This window comes from Schistocerca nitens, chromosome 4, assembly GCF_023898315.1.
Source record: "Schistocerca nitens isolate TAMUIC-IGC-003100 chromosome 4, iqSchNite1.1, whole genome shotgun sequence".
In the NCBI taxonomy this organism is placed as follows: Eukaryota; Metazoa; Arthropoda; class Insecta; order Orthoptera; family Acrididae; genus Schistocerca; species Schistocerca nitens.
The window spans coordinates 800,528,753-800,555,129 of record NC_064617.1 but is presented as its reverse complement, the minus strand read 5'-3'; the positions used below and the strand labels follow the sequence as shown (position 1 = coordinate 800,555,129).

Below are 26,377 nucleotides of genomic sequence, written 5' to 3'. Positions count from 1 at the left end.
GGCTTGTTGGCTTGAGTAGAACCAGATGAAGCAAATGAGGGAGAGGTTGTTGAGGTTCTGGAGGAATGTGAATAGGGTATCCCCAGCTTCAATCCAGATAACAAAGATGTCATCAATGAATCTGAACCAGGTGAGAGGTTTAGGATTCTGGGTTTTTAGGAAGTGTGGCTTTTTTTCTCTGTGCCAGAGCTTGATGGATATTAGAGCTAATAGCCGGCAAAGTTGACTACATTTTCTGTTAAATCTTCCAGTTGTAACCTGGTAATAAAATTTGTTTCTGCTTTCCTTCAGTTCTGTGGGTAAACATTGTTCCAGACCTCTGGAATCCTTATCTTTACTGTAATTTAGACATCTGGTGCAAGGCATCCCCAGTGCAGGGAAACTTTGCTCCACGTAAACATTAGAAAAGTGGAATAAATGTTGTTTTATGAGATGCAAATACAGATTACTTTGCAAAAGTCTGTATTAACTAATCAGATAATTCTGAAAAACAAAAGAATTAAAGAAATCCTGTATTGAATCTAATTTCTTTAAAAATCTGTAAGAAGTGGAGGAAAGTAACTGCAAATGGTGGTAATCCTTTTCTCCTAACTCCTAACTCTCTCTCTCCTCTCACTCCCCCCCCCCCCCCCCTTTGAAGGAACATTTGGTTTGGTTCTGAAAGCATTTGTGACACTATTTGTTAATCTTCTGTTGGCTGTTAACAAATAAGCAGGAGTCCTTTTTACTTTTATTTGACTATGTGTGTAATGTGTTATCTAGCACAAAGAAAACACAGCAATAAATGAGAAAAAATAACACTAAGTTTTCAAGACTCTGTAGCAAAATTCCATGTTACACGAGAGCTTATACACTTAAAATTTTCCAGGAAACATTGATTTTTGATTAACTAAGCTTGTGATGATTTATTTTATATATTGTTCAATCTTTATTTATTGCTTTGAGCATGTGTTTAATGACAGACAGTAGTAACCAAGAAATCATGTAAGACAATATTAGAAATAAAGAAATTTAAATTATGGTTTCAGACCAGAGTTGCATAAGAGAAAAGACACTAATATCTTGTACAGCTTTATATATATGAATATATGTTTGTTAATAAGAAAGAAAGATTTCTTAAGAAGCATGAATACTAAAATTTAAGATAACATGCACACTTAGCCATAAATGCATATGGAAATGATTTACTGCTAATAACAAAAACAGAAGTTTTCTTGTTTGTCTCCATCCTGAATGACTATTTTTCTGTATTATTGTTAATTTTCCAATGAAACTCATTCACATATAGAAACCACAAGCAAGTACACACTGGTTCACTGTGTACACTGAGATTGCTCACTAACTACACATACAAATGCAGTATAATACACAATGTTTCACTATATGAGTCTGCTATATAACAGTGGACAGCAAAATATTGGTTTGTAGCATATAAATTGAATGCACAGTAGCATTATTTGTATTATTTAGCTCTCAGTGACAAAATGGATTATGAAATGTTACAGTCCAGGGCAGCACATTAAAGATGAAGATTGGAAATAAATGCTTCAGTTAGTCACCACAAACTGTTGAAAAGGCTTTAAGGCAACAAAATATTCACATTTCTCCTTTAACAAAAGTTTTATGCACAAAATCACATGTTACCTATTAGGAATTTGTAAAGGGCCAGCAGACATCAATCCCGCCAGGAAAAAAGGTAGAAATGTGTTAACAAATGCAAGTTATAAGTTATAAATATGAATCATTACATCCTTTGTACCCCCCCCCCCCCCCTCTTTTGACCTCAGGAGGTATTTTACTACTTCTCTGCAGTGCTTGCTTCTGTATCCTCCAACCCTATCTCCTAGTGTGTGATTTCATTAGAGTTTACTATTGTATCCTATAAAATACCAATCAAATAAGTCAGTGACTGAATTTGTACCATGAAAAGAAAAATGGCCATGAAAGACCTTAATTTAACCGAAGTGATGATTATAAACAAATCTTCCTTTGGGATTTAGTTACTGTGTAAAACTACTAACTGCAGCCAGAGAATTTGTTTCTCTCTGTACTGTCTCATCAAAATTAAAATCTTATCTGATAGCTTTGCCATCAAATGATTTCTAAGACTCTATCATGAACACATACAAGCAGTGATTAAAAACTCTTGTGAAAGTTGTAGAACAAAGATAATTTTATAATCAATACAAAAAGTCTTATCACTTGCTTGAACTAGAAAATTAAACTGTTATGTTTTTAAAAAAATGCAGAAACAAAAGCAAAGAATTATTGTTCTGTAACTTAAGCAATATTAAATGCCCAGGCATCTTACAGAAATTTTGTACATAGTTTGAGAATGAAAATACAAAATTTGTCTTGGTATATAAGCCACATAGCTAAACCAAAGACACTAATAACAGGAGATTCTACTCTATTATAGACACTAATAAGATGGACAGTCCCACAACAAAAATGGTACAACAATTTTTTTCCCTGACACAAACATGTAAACATGCTGAAAAGCATTTTGACTATTTGTCTGACTAGATACATTTCCTTTAAGTTACACAAAAAAACTTATTCTACACATAACAAATTAGAAATGATTAACAGCCTATAACAATAATTGCTTACAATACTAGAGACTAGCCTGCTCTTTAATGTCTGAAACCTGAAATATTACGGTTCACGTCTTCAACAATTATATTTTTTTCTTAATCCTGATTTCTTACATATTTTAACTAGTGACATATATGCTAAACACTTTATTTATAACAGAACTAAGTTATTACTTCTGGGTGCAAGGAAGAAAATTATCCTCATACATTGTAAATGCATTGCAAAGAAACAACAAACAACAATTATTTTACAATAAATTTGCTATGGTAATATTACAAGCTTTAATTTTTGGATTTATTATTAAATAGAATGTTCTGATTATGTTTAGTGTTACATACCATTTCCATAATATCTCATTCACATTTCTCACCTGTTTACATCTTCAAAGTATTTTAAAGCTATAAAAAAGACAGTAATAATACAATTTCCATCCTACGGGGACATAGAGTAAGAACAAGTATAAGTAATAAGTACTGCCACAAAAAGCACTGTCTGCTACTATGACTATATTAAGCTTATCATAACCCGAGGAGTAATGTAAACAGATGTTTCATGAATAAATCATTGCAGGAACTAAGGATGTAACAAACTGCTATTGATGTTATAACTGTTATTTACAGATTGTAAGAACTATATATGTCCAAAATTGTTTCAGTGTGTTTAACAAAGAAGAGCAGCAAAATTAAAATAAATAAACAAACACAATAGTGTATAATAACACTTTTTTTAGGGCAAAAGAAGTCCATGGCAGTATCAGAGACGTTTCTCGAAGATATATTTTACATGAAGTGCCATATACGACATTCATGTTTTATAAATACTAGTATTAATGCTGAAGGAAAAACTGAGAAATGAATATGTGCATTGTATCTGAGAGACATCACTGAGGCATAAGGAAACAAAATAATGAGATAAAATAAACTATCATAGGCTAATGAATGAGTAGAAAGCATAACACATTTAGAATTTGGAAAAAATCAGGACACCAATCATCTCAACTAAGTAAATGAACAGATATGAATAAACCAAAGAATGCAAATGAAATAAATGAGGCACCGATAACAGATTCAAGTGTGGTTTACACTAAGGAAGATTTGCAGAAAAAATGTGGGAATAATCAGAAAATGGAACCCCTTGTAATCTCTGCAGGAATGTAAGATACAGAAAAACATCTTAAATTAATATAAAGTGAAATATTGAGAATTTATGAAGAAACAGGCTGTTGAAATCATACAATGCTGGCTCTCATGCTGTTTTTTTGCATCCCTTATGATACCTAAAAAAGAATGTTTATTGCAGATTTCTTAGTTAAAAGAACTGTATACAAAGTGGCACACTGTTGAATATGTTTTCAGTTTCCTGTCAACATATAAACCACTTTTTCCATTAAAAAGTGAATCTTACATTGTGTTAGAAGTGAAATGAATATTTTCAGCACTTCACTCTTCACAGAGCACTGAAGTGCAGGACTGTACAAGAAAGTGCTAGTGTAAAATTATATCTCCCATTTACAGTAATTTCTATATGTTAGTGGTTGGGCATAACGTGTTTGCTATGGATATTGAACATTTGTTTCTGATGTTATTCACAACCTGATTATTTGCATAGGATTTTGTTAAGGGAACACCTGCAACAGGGATGCACGGTGAGATTGAAAATACTTCAGTTGCAACTTTGTTTCAATTTAAACATGACTGATTTCAAGAAAATTATATTCCCATCTTCAGTTGCACAAATTTAGTGGTGGCTGTGAAGTGGTACCACACCACCACATCCACCTGTTCCACAGTTCAGCCTGTTGTCTACAGCACGTGACTACCTTGCAACTGACTACTAAATTTGTACACATGAAAATGTGAATATAATTTTCCCAAAATCAGTCATGTTTATAATAAAACAAAGTTACAACTGAAGCAGATATTTTCAATCACACACTGATTATTTGCAATTTTCCTAACATTTCGTCTTCATCCAGAATTGCACTGAACATCTTCAGAGATGCTTCTCATTCTGGCAAGACTTGCTGACTCAGTGGAATGAGTAGGAATCCTGAAGATGTTCAGCTCAACTCTGGTTGAAATATTAAGAAAAGAAAAGTTTCATGGGCCAGAGCCATATAACCTAGAAGATTTACCAATAGCTGAGACATCCAGTCATGAAAGACTTCATTGTATGATCATAAGTTTAATTACATCACAGAAAATCAAATACTATATGTGCTTTCCAAAAACACTGACACTTAAAGATGAATTCAGGTACTATCTTGTCTTTTCAGTTTTATGGTTTGCACATATGGCATTCATGTATCTAAGATTGCATTATGTCAAGGCAGGGCAGATCCATAATGTAGATCTGTGTTTTCACTTTTTAATTATTGTTGCTGGCATATGACTGACTGGAGCTTTACTTACACTTCAGACTTACCATCCTAATTTGACTAGAATATTTAGTATGTTTCAAATTAAGTATTAACTAACATAGTTGCTCTAAAAGAAAGAAGTATGCTAACATGGGTTTCTTTGGTTTACATCCAGAAGTGATAAGTCAGGAGAAGGATCTGTTGTAAAAGGAATGTAATAGTTGATATGTTCACACTGATGTTTCCTTGAATATTCGAACTGGTAAATCAGAATGCTTGATATAGATGTAACGTGTAACTGTGGTATTTTCTGTGACTTCATCCGACCGTTTGTGATTTGAAAGACTTCCACCATCATTGTCCCAGGACACAAAGCTTGATCCTAAACAAGAAAAAAATTTACAGTGTGGAGTGTAAAGAAGTAAGAACACATTAAATACAAAGGTGCGGTAGAAAAAGAAAAAAACATTGTCGTAAATAAATGTAATTTAAATCTGTGAAATGCACATTTGAAATTAAAAGCTTATTATATAACTAATTTGGAAAGAAACAGAAGTTCCAGATATACACATTTGATAATACCATTACTCACTTATGAATTCAAATTTGGAAGAAAAAAATTCTTAGAGGTCTAAGTGAAATATCAGTCAATTAATGTTCTATGGCATAAACCAGAATATACAACTTATTTCTTTAGTAAAAATTGCTTCTTGTATCATTGTTACTGAAATCAATTTGAAAAATATTTATTTTGTCCTCTACAATATTAAAAAATGAGGAATGCTTGATTTGTGATGGTATGCACTGTTACGCCATGCCAATATATATATATATATATATATATATATATATATATATATATATATATATATATATATATAAACAAAGATGATGTGACTTACCAAACGAAAGCGCTGGCACGTCGATAGACACACAAACAAACACAAACATACACACAAAATTCAAGCTTTCGCAACAAACTGTTGCCTCATCAGGAAAGAGGGAAAGAGAGGGAAAGACAAAAGGATGTGGGTTTTAAGGGAGAGGGTAAGGAGTCATTCCAATCCCGGGAGCGGAAAGACTTACCTTAGGGGGAAAAAAAGGATGGGTTTACACTCGCACACACACACATATCCATCCACACATATACAGACACAAGCAGACATATGGTCTCTGGCTGCAACCCCTCTTTCCATCAGTCCCTATACCAGTTCCAAAACGAACAATCCATTGCCCTCACCCACCTAATCCTTCACCTACACATCAACTCAGCCAATGAACACACCCGTCAACTCCTATCCTTAATAAAAGTCCTTAATCTTTCCTCTCCCACATCCACACCGGCTGTTCTGAGCATCCTCCTACAGGCCAACAGTAAATTAGAACAGCATGCCACCCTCCACCTCAAAAAACTATCCAATCTCCTGGTTTCCCACCTCCGGAAAGGCAACTCACTCACCCTTCACAACCTTTCCAGCAAACCTCAACCTCCTCTCATTGCACACAAACCCAGTCTCTCCCATCTACTCAATCTCCCACTTCCAGCTCCACTCCCTCCAAAACCTCAAAATTCCAATCAACACAATCTGGAACCACAACACCCCAATTCAGTAGTTAACCTTTCCTCCAAACCTCTCTCCCAATCCGAAACCTCTGTCCTATCCAAAGGCCCACTCCCAGATTCAACCAAACAGCCCTCGTCAAAGATTTACTGTCCTACACTCGTACTCTCTGCTGGAAATATCACTTTGCCACGAAGAAAAATGATCCTAATCCTACTCCTAATGATCCAACTCCCCAAGACACCATCCAAATTGAACCCTGCCTGGAACAGTTCCGTCCTCTGTCGCAGCGGGACCCACCTCCTCTTCCTCAAAATCACCCTCTCCAAACCTTCCAGGAATTTCTGACTTCCAGCCTTGCATCTCAATCCTTCTTAAAAAACCTTAATCCTACTCCCAACATCACCACTGCTGAAGCCCATGCTATCCGTGATCTGAAGGCTGACCGATCCATCGTCATTCTTCCGGCGGAAAAGGGTTCCACGACCGTGGTACTTGATCGTCGGGAGTATGTGGCTGAGGGACTGCGTCAGCTTTCAGACAACACCACATACAAAGTTTGCCAAGGTAACCCCATTCCCGATGTCCAGGCGGAGCTTCAAGGAATCCTCAGAACCTAAGGCCCCCTGCAAAACCTTTCACCTGACTCCATCAACCTCCTGACCCCACCGACACCCCGCACCCCTACCTTCTACCTTCTTCCTAAAATCCACAAACCCAATCATCCCGGCCGCCCCATTGTAGCTGGTTACCAAGCCCCCACAGAACGTATCTCTGCCTACGTAGATCAACACCTTCAACCCATTACATGCAGTCTCCCATCCTTCATCAAAGACACCAACCACTTTCTCGAACGCCTGGAATCCTTACCCAATTTGTTACCCCCGGAAACCATCCTTGTAACCATTGATGCCACTTCCTTATACACAAATATTCCGCACGTCCAGGGCCTTGCTGCGATGGAGCATTTCCTTTCACGCCGATCACCTGCCACACTACCTAAAACCTCTTTCCTCATCACCTTAGCCAGCTTCATCCTGACCCACAACTTTTTCACTTTTGAAGGTCAGACATACCAACAATTAAAGGGAACAGCCATGGGTACCAGGATGGCCCCCTCATACGCCAAACTATTCATGGGTCGCTTAGAGGAAGCCTTCTTGGTTACCCAGGCCTGCCAACCCAAAGTTTGGTACAGATTTATTGATGACATCTTCATGATTAGGACTCACAGTGAAGAAGAACTCCAGAATTTCCTCTCCAACCTCAACTCCTTTGGTTCCATCAGATTCACCTGGTCCTACTCCAAATCCCATGCCACTTTCCTTGATGTTGACCTCCACCTGTCCAATGGCCAGCTTCACACGTCCGTCCACATCAAACCCACCAACAAGCAACAGTACCTCCATTACGACAGCTGCCACCCATTCCACATCAAACGGTCCCTTCCCTACAGCCTAGGTCTTCGTGGCAAACGAATCTGCTCCAGTCCGGAATCCCTGAACCATTACACCAACAACCTGACAACAGCTTTCGCATCCCGCAACTACCCTCCCGACCTGGTACAGAAGCAAATAACCAGAGCCACTTCCTCATCCTCTCAAACCCAGAACCTCCCACAGAAGAACCACAAAAGTGCCCCACTTGTGACAGGATACTTTCCGGGACTGGATCAGATTCTGAATGTGACTCTCCAGCAGGGATACGACTTCCTCAAATCCTGCCCTGAAATGAGATCCATCCTTCATGAAATCCTCCCCACTCCACCAAGAGTGTCTTTCTGCCGTCCACCTAACCTTCGTAACCTCTTAGTTCATCCCTATGAAATCCCCAAACCACCTTCCCTACCCTCTGGCTCCTACCCTTGTAACCGCCCCAGGTGTAAAACCTGTCCCATGCACCCTCCCACCACCACCTACTCCAGTCCTGTAACCCGGAAGGTGTACACGATCAAAGGCAGAGCCACGTGTGAAAGCACCCACGTGATCTACCAACTGACCTGCCTACACTGTGATGCATTCTATGTGGGAATGACCAGCAACAAACTGTCCATTCGCATGAATGGACACAGGCAGACAGTGTTTGTTGGTAATGAGGATCACCCTGTGGCTAAACATGCCTTGCTGCACGGCCAGCACATCTTGGCACAGTGTTACACCGTCCGGGTTATCTGGATACTTCCCACTAACACCAACCTATCCGAACTCCGGAGATGGGAACTTGCTCTTCAATATATCCTCTCTTCCCGTTATCCACCAGGCCTCAATCTCCGCTAATTTCAAGTTGCCGCCACTCATACCTCACCTGTCATTCAACAACATCTTTGCCTCTGCACTTCTGCCTCGACTGACATCTCTGCCCAAACTCTTTGTCTTTAAATATGTCTGCTTGTGGCTGTATATGTGTGGATGGATATGTGTGTGTGTGTGCGCGAGTGTATACCCGTCCTTTTTTCCCCCTAAGGTAAGTCTTTCCGCTCCCGGGATTGGAATGACTCCTTACCCTCTCCCTTAAAACCCACATCCTTTCATTTGGTAAGTCACATCATATATATATATATATATATATATATATATATATATATATATATTTTAAAAAGAAACAAAGATGATGTGACTTACCGAACGAAAGCGCTGGCAGGTCGATAGACACACAAACTTTGTTTAAAGACTTTAAAGACTTTAAATATGTCTGCTTGTGTCTGTATATGTGTGGATGGATACGTGTGTGTGTGCGAGAATATACCCGTCCTTTTTTCCCCCTAAGGTAAGTCTTTCCGCTCCCGGGATTGGAATGACTCCTTACCCTCCCCCTTAAAACCCACATCCTTTCGTCTTTCCCTCTCCTTCCCTCTTTCCTGATGAGGCAACAGTTTGTTGCGAAAGCTTGAATTTTGTGTGTATGTTTGTGTTTGTTTGTGTGTCTGTTGACCTGCCAGCACTTTCATTCGGTAAGTCACATCATCTTTGTTTTTAGATATATTTTTCCTACGTGGAATGTTTCCCTCTATTATAACCATATATATATATATATATATATATATATATATATATATATATATATATATATATATATATGATGTGACTTACCAAACGAAAGCGCTAGCAGATATATATGAAACAAATGTTGTATTCACACTTTCTTACAAATCAACCACTGAAAATGAGTGTATGTACTGATGTATAAGTACAAATTCAGAGTTCTCTGACAGAAATCTGATTCCTAATTATGCATATTGTTATCTGTTATCAGTGCTAGGTTCTGAAGTAAAACATTTCTCTATGGTAGTGTCATACAAAAATGAAACTAAATACAACACAATTTTCTTACCTGCCACAAAGGTGAGAAGTAACTCAGATTGAGATAGTGGTCACCAAAGCATAAAGAATTGAGCATAAATACAGCATAATTTTACTCACTTGCCCCAAAGGTGAGAAATAACTCTGATTGAGATATGTTGATCTTCGCTTCCAGAGTATCTGATTATTAATTTTATTTAATCTCAATTAACTGAGTAGTCAAGTGTATTGGAATTTCACACACACACACACACACACACACACACACACACGCACACACACACACACACACCCGCGCGCGAGCGCACACAAACACAACTCGCACACATGACTGCAGTCTCAGGCAACTGAAACCAGTTGCCTGAGTCTGCACTGCAGTTGTGTGTGCATGTTGCATTTACTTTGGTAATCATGCAACTGCCTCGTGTTCACCGACACCAATTTCAATGTGAATTTCTTCAAAGAGCTCAGACTTATTAGACACCTTAAGATTTGATTTATTTCTGAGATAAGTAAGGTTCTGAACTGTCTATTCTAAGCAGGTTTCAGAAAAAGTATTGGGTTTTGCAAGATGTCTTATCATACCCACTACTTACAAAACTTTAATTATCCCACTCTGTTGTTGAATGAATAAGTTTCTTTACAATGATGACATTATGACTGGGGAACATAAATATTAGTGAGCTGAGGTTTTGTCTCAACATTTTGATTATATCCGGGGATGACCCTAGAGGCCAGTAGAAGGACCGAACACTAAGTTTATGCCCAATGGTGATACTGGGTTTTGCCCCAACAATCTCTATCTCAGTGGATTTGAGTTTCTCTTATACTGCTACAAATATACCATGTTCATTTCCCATCAACCTGTCTATCAGCATACACTTAAATTTACATCTGAAACCTCAGTACCATTAACTTCAGGTTTTATCCAGCTTTCTGTACTTAACAATATGTGAGCTTCACTGCTTTTAGACTTACTTCAAACCTGGGACTTTGGTGCTAACACCCTGGCAACTGATTACCAGGATTTTAATAGTCCCATCTGTGTTATGCTAATACTTTGTTGTCTTACACAGCTTCATTATTGGCTCTGAATGAAGAAATGCCTAATCTAAGCAACTCTTGTGTGGGCTGTACACAAAGTCAGTTACCAGGGTAGGGCTTCTGACCTCATCTATTGACATCTGCAACTATGCTCTGCAAACCATTGTGATGTGCTTGACAGAGGTTATATCCCACTGTACCAGTTATTAGAGTTTCTTCCTGTTCCATTTGTGGCGCCGATGAGGCCGACACCAGCATTGATATGTGTTTTCTCTAGACTCCGAGCATCGTCTTTGGATGCTAAGCTAAGATTATCTTTGCTCTCTTCTGCCAAGCTAGTTCTTTGTAAGCCTTGCTTGGTGTAAAGAGGTGAATCAATGAACTACTGTTAATAAGGTGTTGTTTGGTGTAACTGACCCAAGCATCCACATCACTGGTGACCCTGAGTTGTAACGTCTTCCGTTTTCGCCGTTTTACTGTGTCCGCAGCCTCCATGTCAGTTATTTTTGTATGTATTACATCAACACAACATTCGAACAATGACTTCGGCCTAATGCCGGATTTTGTGATCGACATGCATCATGTTGCGGGCGATGTACACATGCCAGGACTGTAACACGATGCTTCTCACTCGACGATTACACCGATTTCGCTGGACGTTTTCGAGCCTGCAACAATATGTGAGGTTAGGAGTGTGCATGACTTCGGCTATCAGATGCCTTTGTTCCCACCACATGTGCCCTTCCTCATCGATGGTGCGGTTACCTCTTGCAGATGCAGTGCGGGACCAATGCCAATTTCTGCAAATGCTTTGTTGAACAACCTACCACCGCCAGGACAACAATTTGCCACGCCATAATCCGTGCAGTACCACGCGGATTCCTGCCACGTGGCCGGAACTGCTTTTTTCACAGGTCAACCTCCTCAGCATCCGATCACGCCTGTGCCTGCCTCGGTTCAGCATCAGCACATGCCTTCCTGCTTCGATACCTCGGCCTGCAATAGGAACAATAGCTTGTTATCTGTGCCTGACCTCCATCTCCGTCCCACTGCTATGCCTCAGTGTTTTGTGCCACGACAGACACCTTATCTGCACACCGTTTTGACTGGAGTGACTATGAACAGTGAACATTCACACATTCTGTCCGACATCATTTTCCGCACTGCGCTTCTGGACAGCCTGCACCTCCGCAGCCACCCTGGAACACAGGTGGCTATGGCTCTGATCGTACATCGAGCTTACCACTGACTAGCACGCGTTTTCGAACTTTGAACTTTTTCTCCCTCATCGCCTGCGTCACCCTGGAACACAGGTGGCTATGGCTCTGATCATACATCGAGCTTTCCACTGACTAGCACGCGTTTTCGAACTTTGAACTTTTTCTCCCTCATCGCCTGCGTCACCCTGTCGATGTTTCTCACGCCCCCCCATCCTGAACGTGCCCTCGCTCGAGGTGTTTGTGCCTGTTCCTCCGGACATTATCCACGACATCTCTATAATACTATGCGATGATATACTGTTCGTCATGTGTTTCCCTTCATCCTATGCTCATGACACAACCTCCGCCATTCCCTGCCAGCTGGTGAAATGTGCTCCCCTCTCGCCCGATGTCGACCTGGACATACTTCGTGTGTTCGCCATGCCCACCAGAGACATCTTTGTCATCACTCCGTTGCACTCGCAAACCGCCGGCCCACCTGTCGCCGCACGACCAGCATGCCCAGTATGACAACCGGCGCACTTCAACGACTTCCAGGTTCGGTGGCCAAAACTTCCTTCACGTTATCTACCAACGCAGCTCCCCGAAGACGCTGTCGAGCTGACCATGGTCTGACTCCCAGGGACCACCCTTGCTGACGCCTTGGTCTCCCCCCCCCCCCCCCCCCCCTTGCATCGGCATCGATATACGTTTTTCTCTAGACTCCGAGCATCGTCTTTGGACGCTAAGCTAAGATTATCTTTGCTTTCTTTCGCCAAGCCAGTTCTTGCTTATGTAAAGAGGTGAATAAATGAACTACTGTTAATAAGGTGTTGTTTGGTGTAACTGACCCGAACATCCACCTCACATTCATGTATGGAGCGCAGGAAGAAAGATTGTTTGAATGCTTTTTTGTGTGCAGTAATTATTCTTATCCTCATGATGTCTATGTGAGTGAGGCATAGGGGGTTGTAGTATATTCCTAGAATAATATTTAAAGCTAGTTCTTGAAGCTTTGTTAGTAGACTTTCTCAGGATAGTTTATGACTATCTTCAAGAGTCTTCCAGTTCAGTTCCTTCAGTATCTCTGTGACACTCTCCCATGGATTAAATAAATCTGTGACCATTTGCGCTGGTCTTCTCTGTATGCTTGCAATATCCCTTGTTAGGCCTATTGGTATGGATCCCTTACACTTGAGCAATAATCTAGGAACTGTTCACACTAGAGATTTGTAAGCAATATCCTTCATAGACTGATTGCACTTTCTGAATAATCTACCAACAAACCAAAGTCTGCCACCTGCTTTACCCAAAACTGAACCTATGTGATCATTCCATTTCATATCCCTACAAAGTGTTACACCCAGGTATTTGCATGAGTTGGCTGATTCCAAAAGTGACTCACTTTATGTTTGACCTCTGCTTAAGACAGTATAACTAATCAGGGTACATATTGGTTGAAAGCACCGATGATGGCAGTTAATCACTTGAAATCGATTTGCAAAAGTTAATAAATAAAACATGATTTTGTGACTGTTTGCTGTATATTTGGTAATTTTAATAAGATACTATGTTTTTTTTTTTCATATTGTGGAGAGCAAAATTTTACATTTTTGAACATTTAGAGCAAGTCATGTGAGAAAAGTGCGAGTTGGGTTTCAAATTGTCAGTGTTTTCATAATCCATGCTGGTTGGCACGGAGGAGGTCATTCTGTTCAAGATACCTCATTATGTTTGAGCTCAGAAAATGTTCTAAGATTCTACAACAAATCAATGTCAAGGACATTGGATGGTAGTTTTGTGGATCACTTCTGCTACCGTTCTTGTAGACCCTGCGCTTTTCCAAGAACTGGGCATGGCTTTTTATTTGAGGGATCTACAATAGATTATAGTTAGAAGAGAGACTAATTCAGTTGCAAATTCATTATAGAATCTGACAGGGATTTCACCTGGGCCTGGAGCTTTGTTCTATTTTAACGATTCCAGTTATTTCTCAACATCACTGACACCTATACTTATTTTACTCATCTTTTCAGTGGTACAAGGATTAAAATTGGGGCAATTCTCCTGGGTTTTCCTTTGCAAGGGGAACATTTGAAAATGGAGTTAAGCATTTCAACTTTTTCTTTGCTACGTTCAGTTTCAGTTCCTGTCTCATTCGCTAGGGCTGGACACTAACTTTGGTGCCACTAACATCCTTTACATACAACCAGAATTTCTTTGTGTTCTGTGACAATATTCTGCTAGTAATTAAAGGCTTCAGACTTTGCTCTCTTGACAGCCAAATGCATTTCATTCAGCCAAATGCATTTCATTCAGCATCTGCCTGTCTACAGCCCTGTGCTTTGTTTTACACTTATTATGCAGTAATCTCTGTTTTGTTACAAGTTTCTTTACAGTGACTGTATACTATGGGGATTCCCTACCATTATGAATTGTTCTACTGGGTACATATCTATCCAATGCATGATCAACTATTCTTTTAAACTTGAGCCAGAGTTCCTCTAGATGCTGCTGCCCTATGCTGAAAGTTTCAACTTCCTCATTGAAATATGACACTACTGATTTTTTATCAAGTTTACTGAACAGACATATATCTCTTCTTGTTTTAGTTGTTCTTTTTTACTTTGGTAATCATTGTTGCCATAACCACATCATCGTCACTGATATCAGTTTCGATGTGGACATCCTCAGAGAGGTCAGGTCTATTTGTTGCCATTAGATTCAATGTATTTCCACCATGAGTGGAGTTCTTAAATATCTATTCTAAGTAAAACCCACTGTGGTTCAACAACAAAGTTAGGAAACTACCGTGAAAGCAAAGAGAGCTTCAATGCAGCCAAAACCTCTCAGACAAACAGAAGCTAAACAATGTCAAAGTTATCATAAGGAGGGCAATGTGTGAAGCATTCAGTGAATTCGAAAGTAAAATTCTATGTACCGACTTGACAGAAAATCCTAGGAAGTTCTGGTCTTCCATTAAATCAGTAAGTGGATCAAAACAGCATTTCCAGACACTCTGCGATGATAATGGCATTGAAACAGAGGATGACACGTGTAAAGCTGAATTCTACATCTACATTTATACTCCGCAAGCCACCCAACGGTGTGTGGCGGAGGGCACTTTACATGCCACTGTCATTACCTCCCTTTTCTGTTCCAGTCGCATATGGTTCGCAGGAAGAACGACTGTCTGAAAGCCTCCGTGCGCGCTCGAATATATCTAATTTTACATTCGTGATCTCCTCGGGAGGTATAAGTAGGGGGAAGCAATATATTCGATACCTCATCCAGAAACGCACCTTCTCGAAACCTGGACAGCAAGCTACACCACGATGCAGAGTGCCTCTCTTGCAGAGTCTGCCACTTGAGTTTGCTAAACATCTCCGTAACGCTATCACGCTTACCAAATAACCCTGTGACGAAACGCGCCGCTCTTCTTTGGATCTTCTCTCTCTCCTCTGTCAACCCGATCTGATACGGATCCCACACTGATGAGCAATACTCAAGTATAGGTCGAACGAGTGTTTTGTAAGCCACCTCCTTTGTTGACAGACTACATTTTCTAAGGACTCTCCCAATGAATCTCAACCTGGTACCTGCCTTACCAACAATTAATTTTATATGATCATTCCACTTCAAATCGTTCCGCACGCATACTCCCAGATATTTTACAGAAGTAACTGCTACCAGTGTTTGTTCTGCTATCATATAATCATACAATAAAGGATCCTTCTTTCTATGTATTCGCAATACATTACATTTGTATATGTTAAGGGTCAGCCCTGCACCAAGTGCCTATCCGCTGCAGATCTTCCAGCATTTCGCAGCAATTTTCTAATGTAGCAACTTCTCTGTATACTACAGCATCATCCACGAAAAGCCACATGGAACTTCCAACACTATCTACTAGGTCATTTATATATATTGTGAAAAGCAATGGTCCCATAACACTCCACTGTGGCACACCAGAGGTTACTTTAAAGTCTGTAGACGTCTCTCCATTGATAACAACATGCTGTGTTCTGTTTGCTATAAACTCTTCAATCCAGCCACACAGCTGGTCTGATATTCTGTAGGCTCTTAACTTTGTTTATCAGGCGACAGTGCGGAACTGTGTCGAACGCCTTCCGGAAGTCAAGGAGAATAGCATCTACCTGGGAGCCAGTATCTAATATTTTCTGGGTCTCATGAACAAATAAAGCGAGTTGGGTCTCACACGATTGCTGTTTCCGGAATCCATGTTGATTCCTAGAGTAGATTCTGGGTTTCCAAAAACGACATGATACTCGAGCAAAAAACATGTTCTAAAATTCTACAACAGATCGACGTCAGAGATATAGGTCTATAGTTTTGCGCATCTGCTCGATGACCCTTCTTGAAGACTGGGACTACCTGTGCTCTTTTCCAATCATTTGGAACCTTCCGTTCCTCTAGAGACTTGTGGTACATGGCTGTTAGAGGGGGGGCAAGTTCTTTCGCGTACTCTGTGTAGAATCGAATTGGTATCCCGTCAGGTCCAGTGGACTTTCCTCTGTTGAGTGATTCCAGTTGCTTTTCTATTCCTTGGACACTTATTTCGATGTCAGCCATTTTTTTGTTTGCGCGAGGATTTAGAGAAGGAACTGCAGTGCGGTCTCCCTCTGTGCAACAGCTTTGGAAAAAGGTGTTTAGTATTTCAGCTTTACGCGTGTCATCCTCTGTTTCAATGCCATCATCATCCTGGAGTGTCTGGATATGCTGTTTCGAGCCACTTACTGATTTAACGTAAGACCAGATCTTCCTATGATTTTCTGTCAAGTCGGTACATAGAATTTTACTTTCGAATTCACTGAACGCTTCACGCATAGCCCTCCATATGCTAACTTTGACATCGTTTAGCTTCTGTTTGTCTGAGAGGTTTTGGCAGCGTTTACACTTGGAGTGAAGCTCTCTTTGCTATCGCAGTAGTTTCCTAACTTTGTTGCTGAACCACGGTGGGTTTTTCCCATCCCTCACATTTTTTCTTGGCACGTACCTGTCTAAAACGCATTTTACAATTGCCTTGAACTTTTGCCATAAACACTCAACATTGTCAGTGTCGGAATAGAAATTTTCATTTTGATCTGTTAGGTAGTCTGAAATCTGCCTTCTATTACTCTTGCTAAACAGATAAACCTTCCTCCCCTTTTTTTTATATTCCTATTAACTTCCACATTCAGGGATGCTGCAATGGCCTTATGATCACTGATTCCCTGTTCTGCACTTACAGAGTCGAAAAGTTTGGGTCTGTTTGTTATCAGTAGGTCCAAGATGTTATCTCCATGAGTCGGTTCTAACACCTTTTTCCAAAGCTGTTTCACAGAGGAAGACTGCGCTGCAGTTCCTTCTCTAAATCCTCGCATGAACGAAAAAATGGCTGACATTGAAATAAGTGTCCAAGGAATAGAAAAGCAACTGAAATCACTCAACAGAGGAAAGTCCACTAGACCTGATGGGATACCAATTCGATTCTACACAGAGTACGCGAAAGAACTTGCCCCCCTTCTAACAGCCGTGTACCGCAAGTCTCTAGAGGAACGGAAGGTTCCAAATGATTGGAAAAGAGCACAGGTAGTTCCAGTTTTCAAGAAGGGTCATCGAGCAGATGCACAAAACTATAGGCCTATATCTTTGAAATCGATCTGTTGTAGAATTTTAGAACATGTTTTTTGCTTGCATATCATGTCATTTCTGGGAACCCAGAATCCACTCTTTAGGAATCAACATGGATTCCGGAAACAGCAATCGTGTGAGACCCAACTCACTTTATTTGTCCATGAGACCCAGAAAATATTAGATACAGGCTCCCAGGTAGATGCCATTTTTCCTTGACTTCTGGAAGGTGTTCGATACAGTTCTGCACTGTCACCTGATAAACAAAGTAAGAGCCTACGGAATATCAGACCAGCTGTGTGGCTGGATTGAAGAGTTTTTAGCAGACAGAACACAGCATGTTGTTATCAATGGAGAGATGTCTACAGACATTAAAGTAACCTCTGACGTGCCACAGGGGAGTGTTATGGGACCATTGCTTTTCACAATATATATAAATGACCTAGTAGATAGTGTCGGAAGTTCCATGCGGCTTTTCGTGGATGATGCTGTAGTATACAGAGAAGTTGCAGCATTAAAAAATTGCTGCGAAATGCTGGAAGATCTGCAGCGGATAGGCACTTGGTGCAGGGCTGACCCTTAACATATACAAATGTAATGTATTGCGAATACATAGAAAGAAGGATCCTTTATTGTATGATTATATGATAGTGGAACAAACACTGGTAGCAGTTACTTCTGTAAAATATCTGGGAGTATGCGTACGGAACAATTTGAAGTGGAATGATCATATAAAATTAATTGTTGGTAAGGGGGTGTCAGGTTGAGATTCACTGGGACAGTCCTTAGAAAATGTAGTCCATCAACAAAGGAGGTGGCTTACAAAACACTTATTCGATCTATACTTGAGTACTGCTCATCAGTGTGGGATCCGTACCAGGTCGGGTTGATAGAGGAGATAGAGAAGATCCAAAGAAGAGCGGCACGTTTCGTCACAGGGTTATTTGGTAAGCGTGATAGCGTTACGGAGATGTTTAGCAAACTCAAGTGGCAGACTCCGCAAGTGAGGCGCTCTGCATCGCGGTGTAGCTTGCTGTCCAGTATTCGAGAGGGTGCATTTCTGGATGAGGTGTCGAATATATTGCTTCCCCCTACTTATATATCCCGAGGAGATCACAAATGTAAAATTAGAGTGATTCGAGCGTGCATGGAGGCTTTCCGGTAGTCATTCTTCCCACGAACTATACTCAACTGGAACAGGAAAGGGAGGTAATGACAGTGGCATGTAAAGTGCCCTCCGCCACACACCATTGGGTGGTTTGCGGAGTATGAATGTAGATGTAGAATTTTCAGAGAAGGTATTTAGTACAGTTTCACACGATGTCTTATCATGCCCACCACTAACAAAACTGTTATTTTCTCAATTAATTGCTGGATGATTAAAGTCTCCATCGATGATTACTTTATGACAGAGTGAACTGAGGTTTTCTCTGAGGTTTTCGGTTACATCAGGAGATGAGTCTGGTGGGCAACAGAAGGGTCCAATAATCATTTTATGGCCATCTCTGATACTGAGTCTTGCCCAAACAATCTCACATGCAGCTTCAGTTTCTACCTTGGTGGATTTAGGGGGAATCTACAGTTCTTAACCCTGTGGCACATGTCAACAAAGTCACAGCCTAGCTTGACACAGAACCTTTGAAGTCATTAGATCAAGCCCTCCATTCGACTCAGAATCAAGGGGCCATGATCCGTTCTGCGGACAGTGCTGTAGATTGTGGGTTTTGTTGACATTTCATGAGCGTGGCTGCTCTTCTCAGCTTTCTCTGTCATTCAGTGTAATGATGCAGTTACGACCTCTGGGGCCACATGATATGCATTGTTTGTTCCAGTCTGCACCTGGTTCACCCTGCTCTCTCATTGTTACCAGAACAGCCTCTTCAAAATGTTGAATAAGGAACACAGGTACACATTCTGCATAAGGTGATTATTATTATGCCATGTGGCCATTTTCCTGAGGGGTTCCAGTCTCACCATATGTTTGAACTGCCAATGACTATGAATAATGTAATGTTAAAAATCATTTCAGTTAATGTTATGAAGAATTGAATGAAATTTAGTAGCCAGTGATTTCAACTGCCTTCTAATTATTATCACAGAATCAAAGAGCATTTGCCTTGCCAAGCTGTATTGGTTTCGTGCCTAATAATGATCCAAATTACATTTTGAATTTTTTGCGTATAGTGGGCAGATTTTAGTATTTTTATAACATGGTGAAGAATATTGTAGTATTTCTTATAGTATTGAGTAAAGCTATTCTGTTACATTAAATAAAGCCCTCTCTTCCCTGCAGTCTTATTAATAATGTCTCTAACAGCCTAATGAAGTTTAAAAGATTTCCTGTGTGTGTGTGTGTGTGTGTGTGTGAGGGGGGGGGGGGTTTGTAGGGGGGGGGGATGGGGTCTTGAATACTGTTAAATATGCTATCTTGTATAAAATTCTTCAGGGTATCAGACCGCATCGTCATAATTTAAAATGCGCCAACATTTCGGCCAGCGTTTTATTGAAGAAGACAACGGCCGCGGAAGCCTACGCTTACATGCTATCTTGTATATTATCAAAACTCTTACTAAATCACAGCACTCTAATAAGAGTTATTCAATGCAGTACTCATTTAGACCTATGGCCTAAAATTTATTCTACATTTTGTGTATATAATCCGTCTCTGTAGCCAGGAGGTCAGTATAGTTGGCTGTCATGTGGGCGATCCGGGTCAATTCCCAGTACTGCCAGGGATTTTTCCTGGGTGAGAGGACTGGGACAGGTTCCACTCAGCCTCATGATGATAATTAAGGAACTACTACCTGGAGCGGTAGTGGCTCCAGGTCTGCTAATCCAACAGTAGCTGGGAGAGTGGTGTTCTGATCACATACCCCTCCATATCACATCCAAATGATGCCAATGGCTGATGGATGACATGGTGGTCAGTTGACTCTGACTGGCCCATCCATGGCCGAAATGGGTGAGCTTTCCTATTTGTATATTGCTACTCAACTTTTCCTTAGATTACACCTATAGTAATGTGAATATACACTGCCTGACAAAAAAAAAACTGAAGCATCCAGAAGATATTTTTGTGTGTCAGGGTAACTTCATACTTGTACATGTTATCCGGTGGTATATAAATGATTAGAGTTGCAATTCTCTGTGACAGGTAGAACAGCTACCAGAGGGCATTAGTGTTGTTATGTATAGTATTGTGACCAGGCCCGATAGGGTATATAAGAGGGGTGAACAGAGTCAGATGTTGAGAGATCGATGTGAAGGACATGGAGGATGCCATGTACTCATGCGAGGAAGCCTCATCACCACCTGACAGAGTTTGAAATGGACATCACTGTGGGTCTTTATTTGGCTGACTTGTCAAATCTTGCAAACTCCAGATGTCTTAGGCATTCAGACATGAGAGTAGCCTCATGTTAAACATGATGGGAATGTGAGGGCAGGCATACTTGTTGTCAAGGTTCTGGTCGACAGTGTCTAACCACAACAAGGGAGATCATCATGTTATGCACCTGGCACATCATAAACCCTTCACATCTGTGCCATTGCCTGAGAACAAGTAATGGACTCCTTACAATATTATGTGTCATTTCGCACCATTAGTCAGAGACTAACAGCAACCGGACAAGGGAACTACTGTCCCACGCGTAAGCAACTGTTAACATTACAACACAAACAGCTGAAATGAAGTGGTGCCATGACCAGGAAGCATGGACTGCTGTAGAATGGTATCACATTATGTTCAACTATGAATCACAGTTCTGCAGTACTCTAGGTGAGCATAGTTGGCAAGTATGGTGATGATCTGGAGAGAGATCCCAATGTTTTGAAGACGCTCAATGGTGTTACTCCTGATATCATGGTGTGGGGAGCCATTGAGTATGGCTTCAGATAACAACTGGCAGTGATTGAGGCAATTCTGATGGCACAATGGTGTGTCACTGATATCCTACATCTTCCTGTATTATCCTGATGCAACAGTATTGTGGTGCCATTTTTCAGCAGCACAATGCTCCTCAAAACATCGCACATGTTGCTGTGAAGTGTCTGCTTGATGTTGACATACTTCTGTGGCCAGTGATATCCCCTACGCTGTTACCAATTGAACTTGTATGGAATCAACTATGACGTCAACTCTATCCAGGATATAAGGGACCAGCTACAACAGCTGTGAGCCAGATTGCACCAGGAGAGGTTACAGTCGCTTTATGACACCCTTTCCAACTGAATCAATGCATGCATCCAGGCCAGCAGGTGTGCAACATCATATTGATAAAATAATGGGCTCCAGCTTTGTAAATTTGACTTGATTTTGTTATCATTGAAATAAAATTGGATATACTCTAACCTGTGAAATTTAGTTTTGTCTTCTCCTCTTCTTCTAAGTGCTTCACATTTTTGGTATGTGGTTTAACTTGTAACCATCTAGTTGCATGTGTCCAATTCTGTGAATTCCAAATACTGTTCTGTTTTGCATAATACATTTGCAGAAATACTTTTTGATTTCTCAATTTTCAAATGTGATATGAGAAGCACACCTTTTTTTAATTACAGTCTTCTGACGTTTTGATGTAAGAGTCCAAATTTATCTTAATTTTTACCCTCAGTGCTAGTCATGATACCTTTTTTGTTTATCCATTAATTTTTTGCAGCTGTGTTTATAGTTACTTGGCAACTCTGTGGTTTGAAAACATTTAACCTGAAAAAACCTAATAAAAATATTGAAAATCATAGGGAATGGACAGACACAACTGTGCTTTGTGGTCTAACATGTCTATTCTATGAAATGGCGTGTTCCACTCCTAACCATTCAGGCCAACAAATGATGATCCTGGAAAGCAGAAACATTATTTAGGTAGTTGTAAGTGTGAAGCATCCCAAAGTGAGAGGTCTGGTTTGCCATATGTGCAGTTAGAGTGTAAAAGACATCAGCTCAGAACATCGACAAGGCACAATGGCAAGTGGGCCTCTCCACCTGTGGGGGAGGGCTGGTTACGCTTTGGCGCCACAGTTTGGCAGTGCCGTGGGAGTCATGGAGCAAAGATCATGGGCGATAACAGTGTCAGAACAATTGAAAAATACATGAAAACTATAATTCAGAACTGTCAAATCAATACATGTTGAGCTACCAGTTAAGAGAGATCTGTTTCTCCCTCAATTGTAAATGGAGCTGTACAGTGAAAACATTACACTAACAATACAGAAGAATTACCGTGAAAGTAACTATGTCATTTTAGTAGCTTGAATAGATTGGAGCTCCCTTTCAGCACCCACCCACTACGAAAGCTGAAGAAGTCTCACTTTATAGTCTAGTGACACTGCATAGCATTGCCATTACAGTGAATAACTTCAAGAATGGTGACTGCAAGACATTTGTAAGGTAAAAGTTGGCACACATAACAACTGGGTGAGAGATTTGAACAAGGAACAGAACATATCATACTAAAACCCCACATGGTCCATTACATTTGGCAACCATGATAGGATGCAAATTAATGGTGCTAAAAGAAGTAAAGCTGTGAGGACAGGGCGTGAGTCGTGCTTGGGTAGCTCAGTTGGTAGAGCACTTGCCCGCGAAAGGCAAAGGTCCCGAGTTCAAGTCTCGGTCCAGCACACAGTTTTAATGTGCCAGGAAGTTTCATATTGGCGCACACTCCGCTGCAGAGTGAAAATCTCATTCTACGAAAGAAACTGCTTTACATACCACAGAGTGCATCACAACAAACATGGTAAGAAAAGATTAGCTGCGAGCATTAACAATGTGCTTGAACAGATATCTCATGATAACGAAAACAAACCTATTACTGCAATGGAAGCTCCTTTACAGGGAAACTAATACGGCAGACCAATTCCTATGGAATTAGGTCCGAAAGAACTAACAAAGCGAGGGACCATAAATTAACAGTAAAGACACATAGGTGTAAACTTTGCCGACAGTTTAATAGATACTGTAAGTTCTTTAGTCAGTAAAAATAGCTTCATAATGCACTTAAACATAGGTGGTGTGTCGGGAGAAATGATGAACTAACTATATGACTTAGAAATACTCTTAGGGCAAATAAACTCTGTAAAAGTCATATGTTTGAATGAACATTGGCTTAAATGGGACCATTTCAAGCTACTAAATTCACTCTCAGGATACAAGTTAGCATTGAGTTTTTGCAGAAAAATGGGGTATGGTGGATCATGTATATTAGTTGAACAGACACAAAACTTCAAAGCCAAAATGACTTTCGATTGTTTAAATGAGGAACAGGTATTCAGAAGTTGTTGCATTGAGCTGTCTGAATATGGTTTACTAATCATAAGCATATATCATGTCCCGGAATATTGGGCTACTGGGGCATTTCTAGAGAAATTTGAAACTCTGCTAAGTACATTGCAGGTAGGGAAACCATATAAAAAGATTGTAATTTGTTATGATTTTAATATAGATATAAGAGACGAAAACAGATTTGTTACCACCCTGAAGGATTTGTTCGCTACAAATGGCTTAACACTAAATTTTACTGAGTGCACCAGGGTAACAGCCACTTCTCCCACAAGCACTGATAATACAGTGAGCAGCAAAAATTATGGGAATACAGAAAAACATGTATTAGAATTAGGAATATCTGATCACTCAGCACTTTTTATGTCATTGCTATACATAGACAAAACATATAGGCCCACAGTGAAATTGGTCAGAAATTTCAGCCAGCCAAATATAAACACATGTATCTTGAAATTAAAGGAAACCCACTGGACCTTCAGCAACCAGTGTTCAGTAAACAATAATTACAACACTTTCATATCTGAATTCAAGAACATTTTCAATGAATGCTTTCCCCTTGTATCAACACATGATAAATACAATAAAAGTAAGACTTGGATTACAGAAGGTATCAGGATCTCTAGTATTAGAAAGAGGGAAATGCATAAGGAAGCGAAAACCAACCATGATGCTGAATTTATTAGGTACAAAATCAAATACAAAAAAATATTTGATTGGGTAGTTAAACAAGCAAACCAAATGGCAAACAGTAAATATATAGCTAATGCCTCAAATAAATCAAAAGCAGTATGGTAGGTTGTCAAGAAAGAAACAGGTACTGAAGAAACAAAACATTTTAATTACAAACTAGAAACCGGTGGGAATATTGTTACTAACACTTGGCACATCTGTGAAGAATTTAATAAGTACTTCATAACCACAACAAAATTCATAACTTCTTGCTTCCACAAATAAGACCTGATGCAGTACTGCAGGAATCAAGAGAGTTTAAATTTACTGCAGTATCATGTCAGGAAGTAGCTAACATCATACAAACCCTAAAAAATCTTAAATCTATGGGCTGGGATGAAATTCCAAGAAATATCATAAAGGTAGGAAGTGACAGCATTGCACCTCAACTTTGTAAAATAATAAACCAATTATTTGATGAGGGCTGCTTTCCAGACAGACTAAAATATGCTGAAGTCTGTCCAATCTACAAAAAGGGAAAACAAGATGATTTAGTAAATTTCCGCCTAGTGTCTATACTCCCAGTTTTCTCTAAAATAGTTGAACGAATAGTATGTAATTAATTAAAAAAGTACAATAAAGAAGGTAATATTATTCACAATAACCAGTATGGGTTTAGGAAGGGATGAAACACTTTACAAGCTGTAAATGAACTAATCTCTAAAGTAAGTAAATGCTTCGACAACAAACAAAGTGTATCTCGTATTTTTTGAGACCTCTCAAAGGTGCTTGACACAGTAAACCATAAGCTACTGCTCCAAAAATTGGGCACCTATGGCTTCCATGGAAAATCTATAAGATGGTTTTCATCTTATCTCGAAAACAGACACCAAAGGGTGGTGATACATCAAAAGGGATAGAAAACTTGCTCTAGCTGGAAACAGATTCAAGCAGGCGTGCCCCAGGGGTTGATATTAGGACCCCTTTTGTTCTTATATTACATAAATGACATGCCTTGCAAAGTAAATACAGATACAATACTTTATGCAGATGACTCAACTGCTGTAGTCTGCTGCAAAAACACTGATGAATTAGTATGGACCATGAAACAAACTCTACAAGAACTTGAACAATGGATAAAAAATAATGCCATGAAATTAAATCTTGAAAAAACCCAAATCATACACTTCAGGACCAAACAAACTTCTGAATGTATATCACAAATAGAATATTCAGGTAAAGAACTGACCACAGTTGATTCTGTAAAATTTCTTGGGATAACTTTAAATAAAAACTTGCAATGGACCGGCCATGTGAACAGTTTACTGAAGAGAGTAAATAGTTTAGTTTATGCAATAAGGGTACTACACAAAGTAATGGATTTAACGGTGAAGAAAACTGTATACCACACGCATTTCATAACAGTTATAAGATATGGAATAATTTTGTGGGGTGCTGAAAAGACAAACCTCCTTCGAATCTTAAAAAAAAATCAGAGAAATGACAGGAATCACAATAGTAGACATCCATGCAGACCACTATTCGAAAGCCTGGACTTCATGACGATCCCTTCCATCTTCATATACGAAATACTTCTCTTTGAACAGAAAAACTTGCATCTGTTTGAAGGAAATACATTCACACAGGCCTATGAAACTAGACATAAATTGAAATACCTGCTACCTTCTCACCGACTCACATTATATGAAAATACTCCATATTACATGGCTCTGAAG

The 26,377-nt window shown here is 39.8% G+C and overlaps 1 protein-coding gene across 2 annotated transcripts in view; it reads right to left on the bottom strand.

The window, feature by feature from the left end:
• Positions 1 to 975: 975 nt before the first annotated feature.
• Positions 976 to 26,377, bottom strand: part of LOC126253204 (inositol polyphosphate-5-phosphatase A) — a 373,218-nt gene continuing 347,816 nt past the window's right edge. Inside the window, exon 15 of one of the 2 annotated variants that reach the window (XM_049954379.1) lies at positions 976 to 5,339. In XM_049954379.1, the coding sequence (XP_049810336.1) occupies positions 5,188 to 5,339 (152 nt within the window). In that variant the 3' untranslated portion in view covers positions 976 to 5,187. The remainder of the gene's footprint in view (positions 5,340 to 26,377) is intronic. The other variant, XM_049954380.1, reaches the window with a different exon arrangement.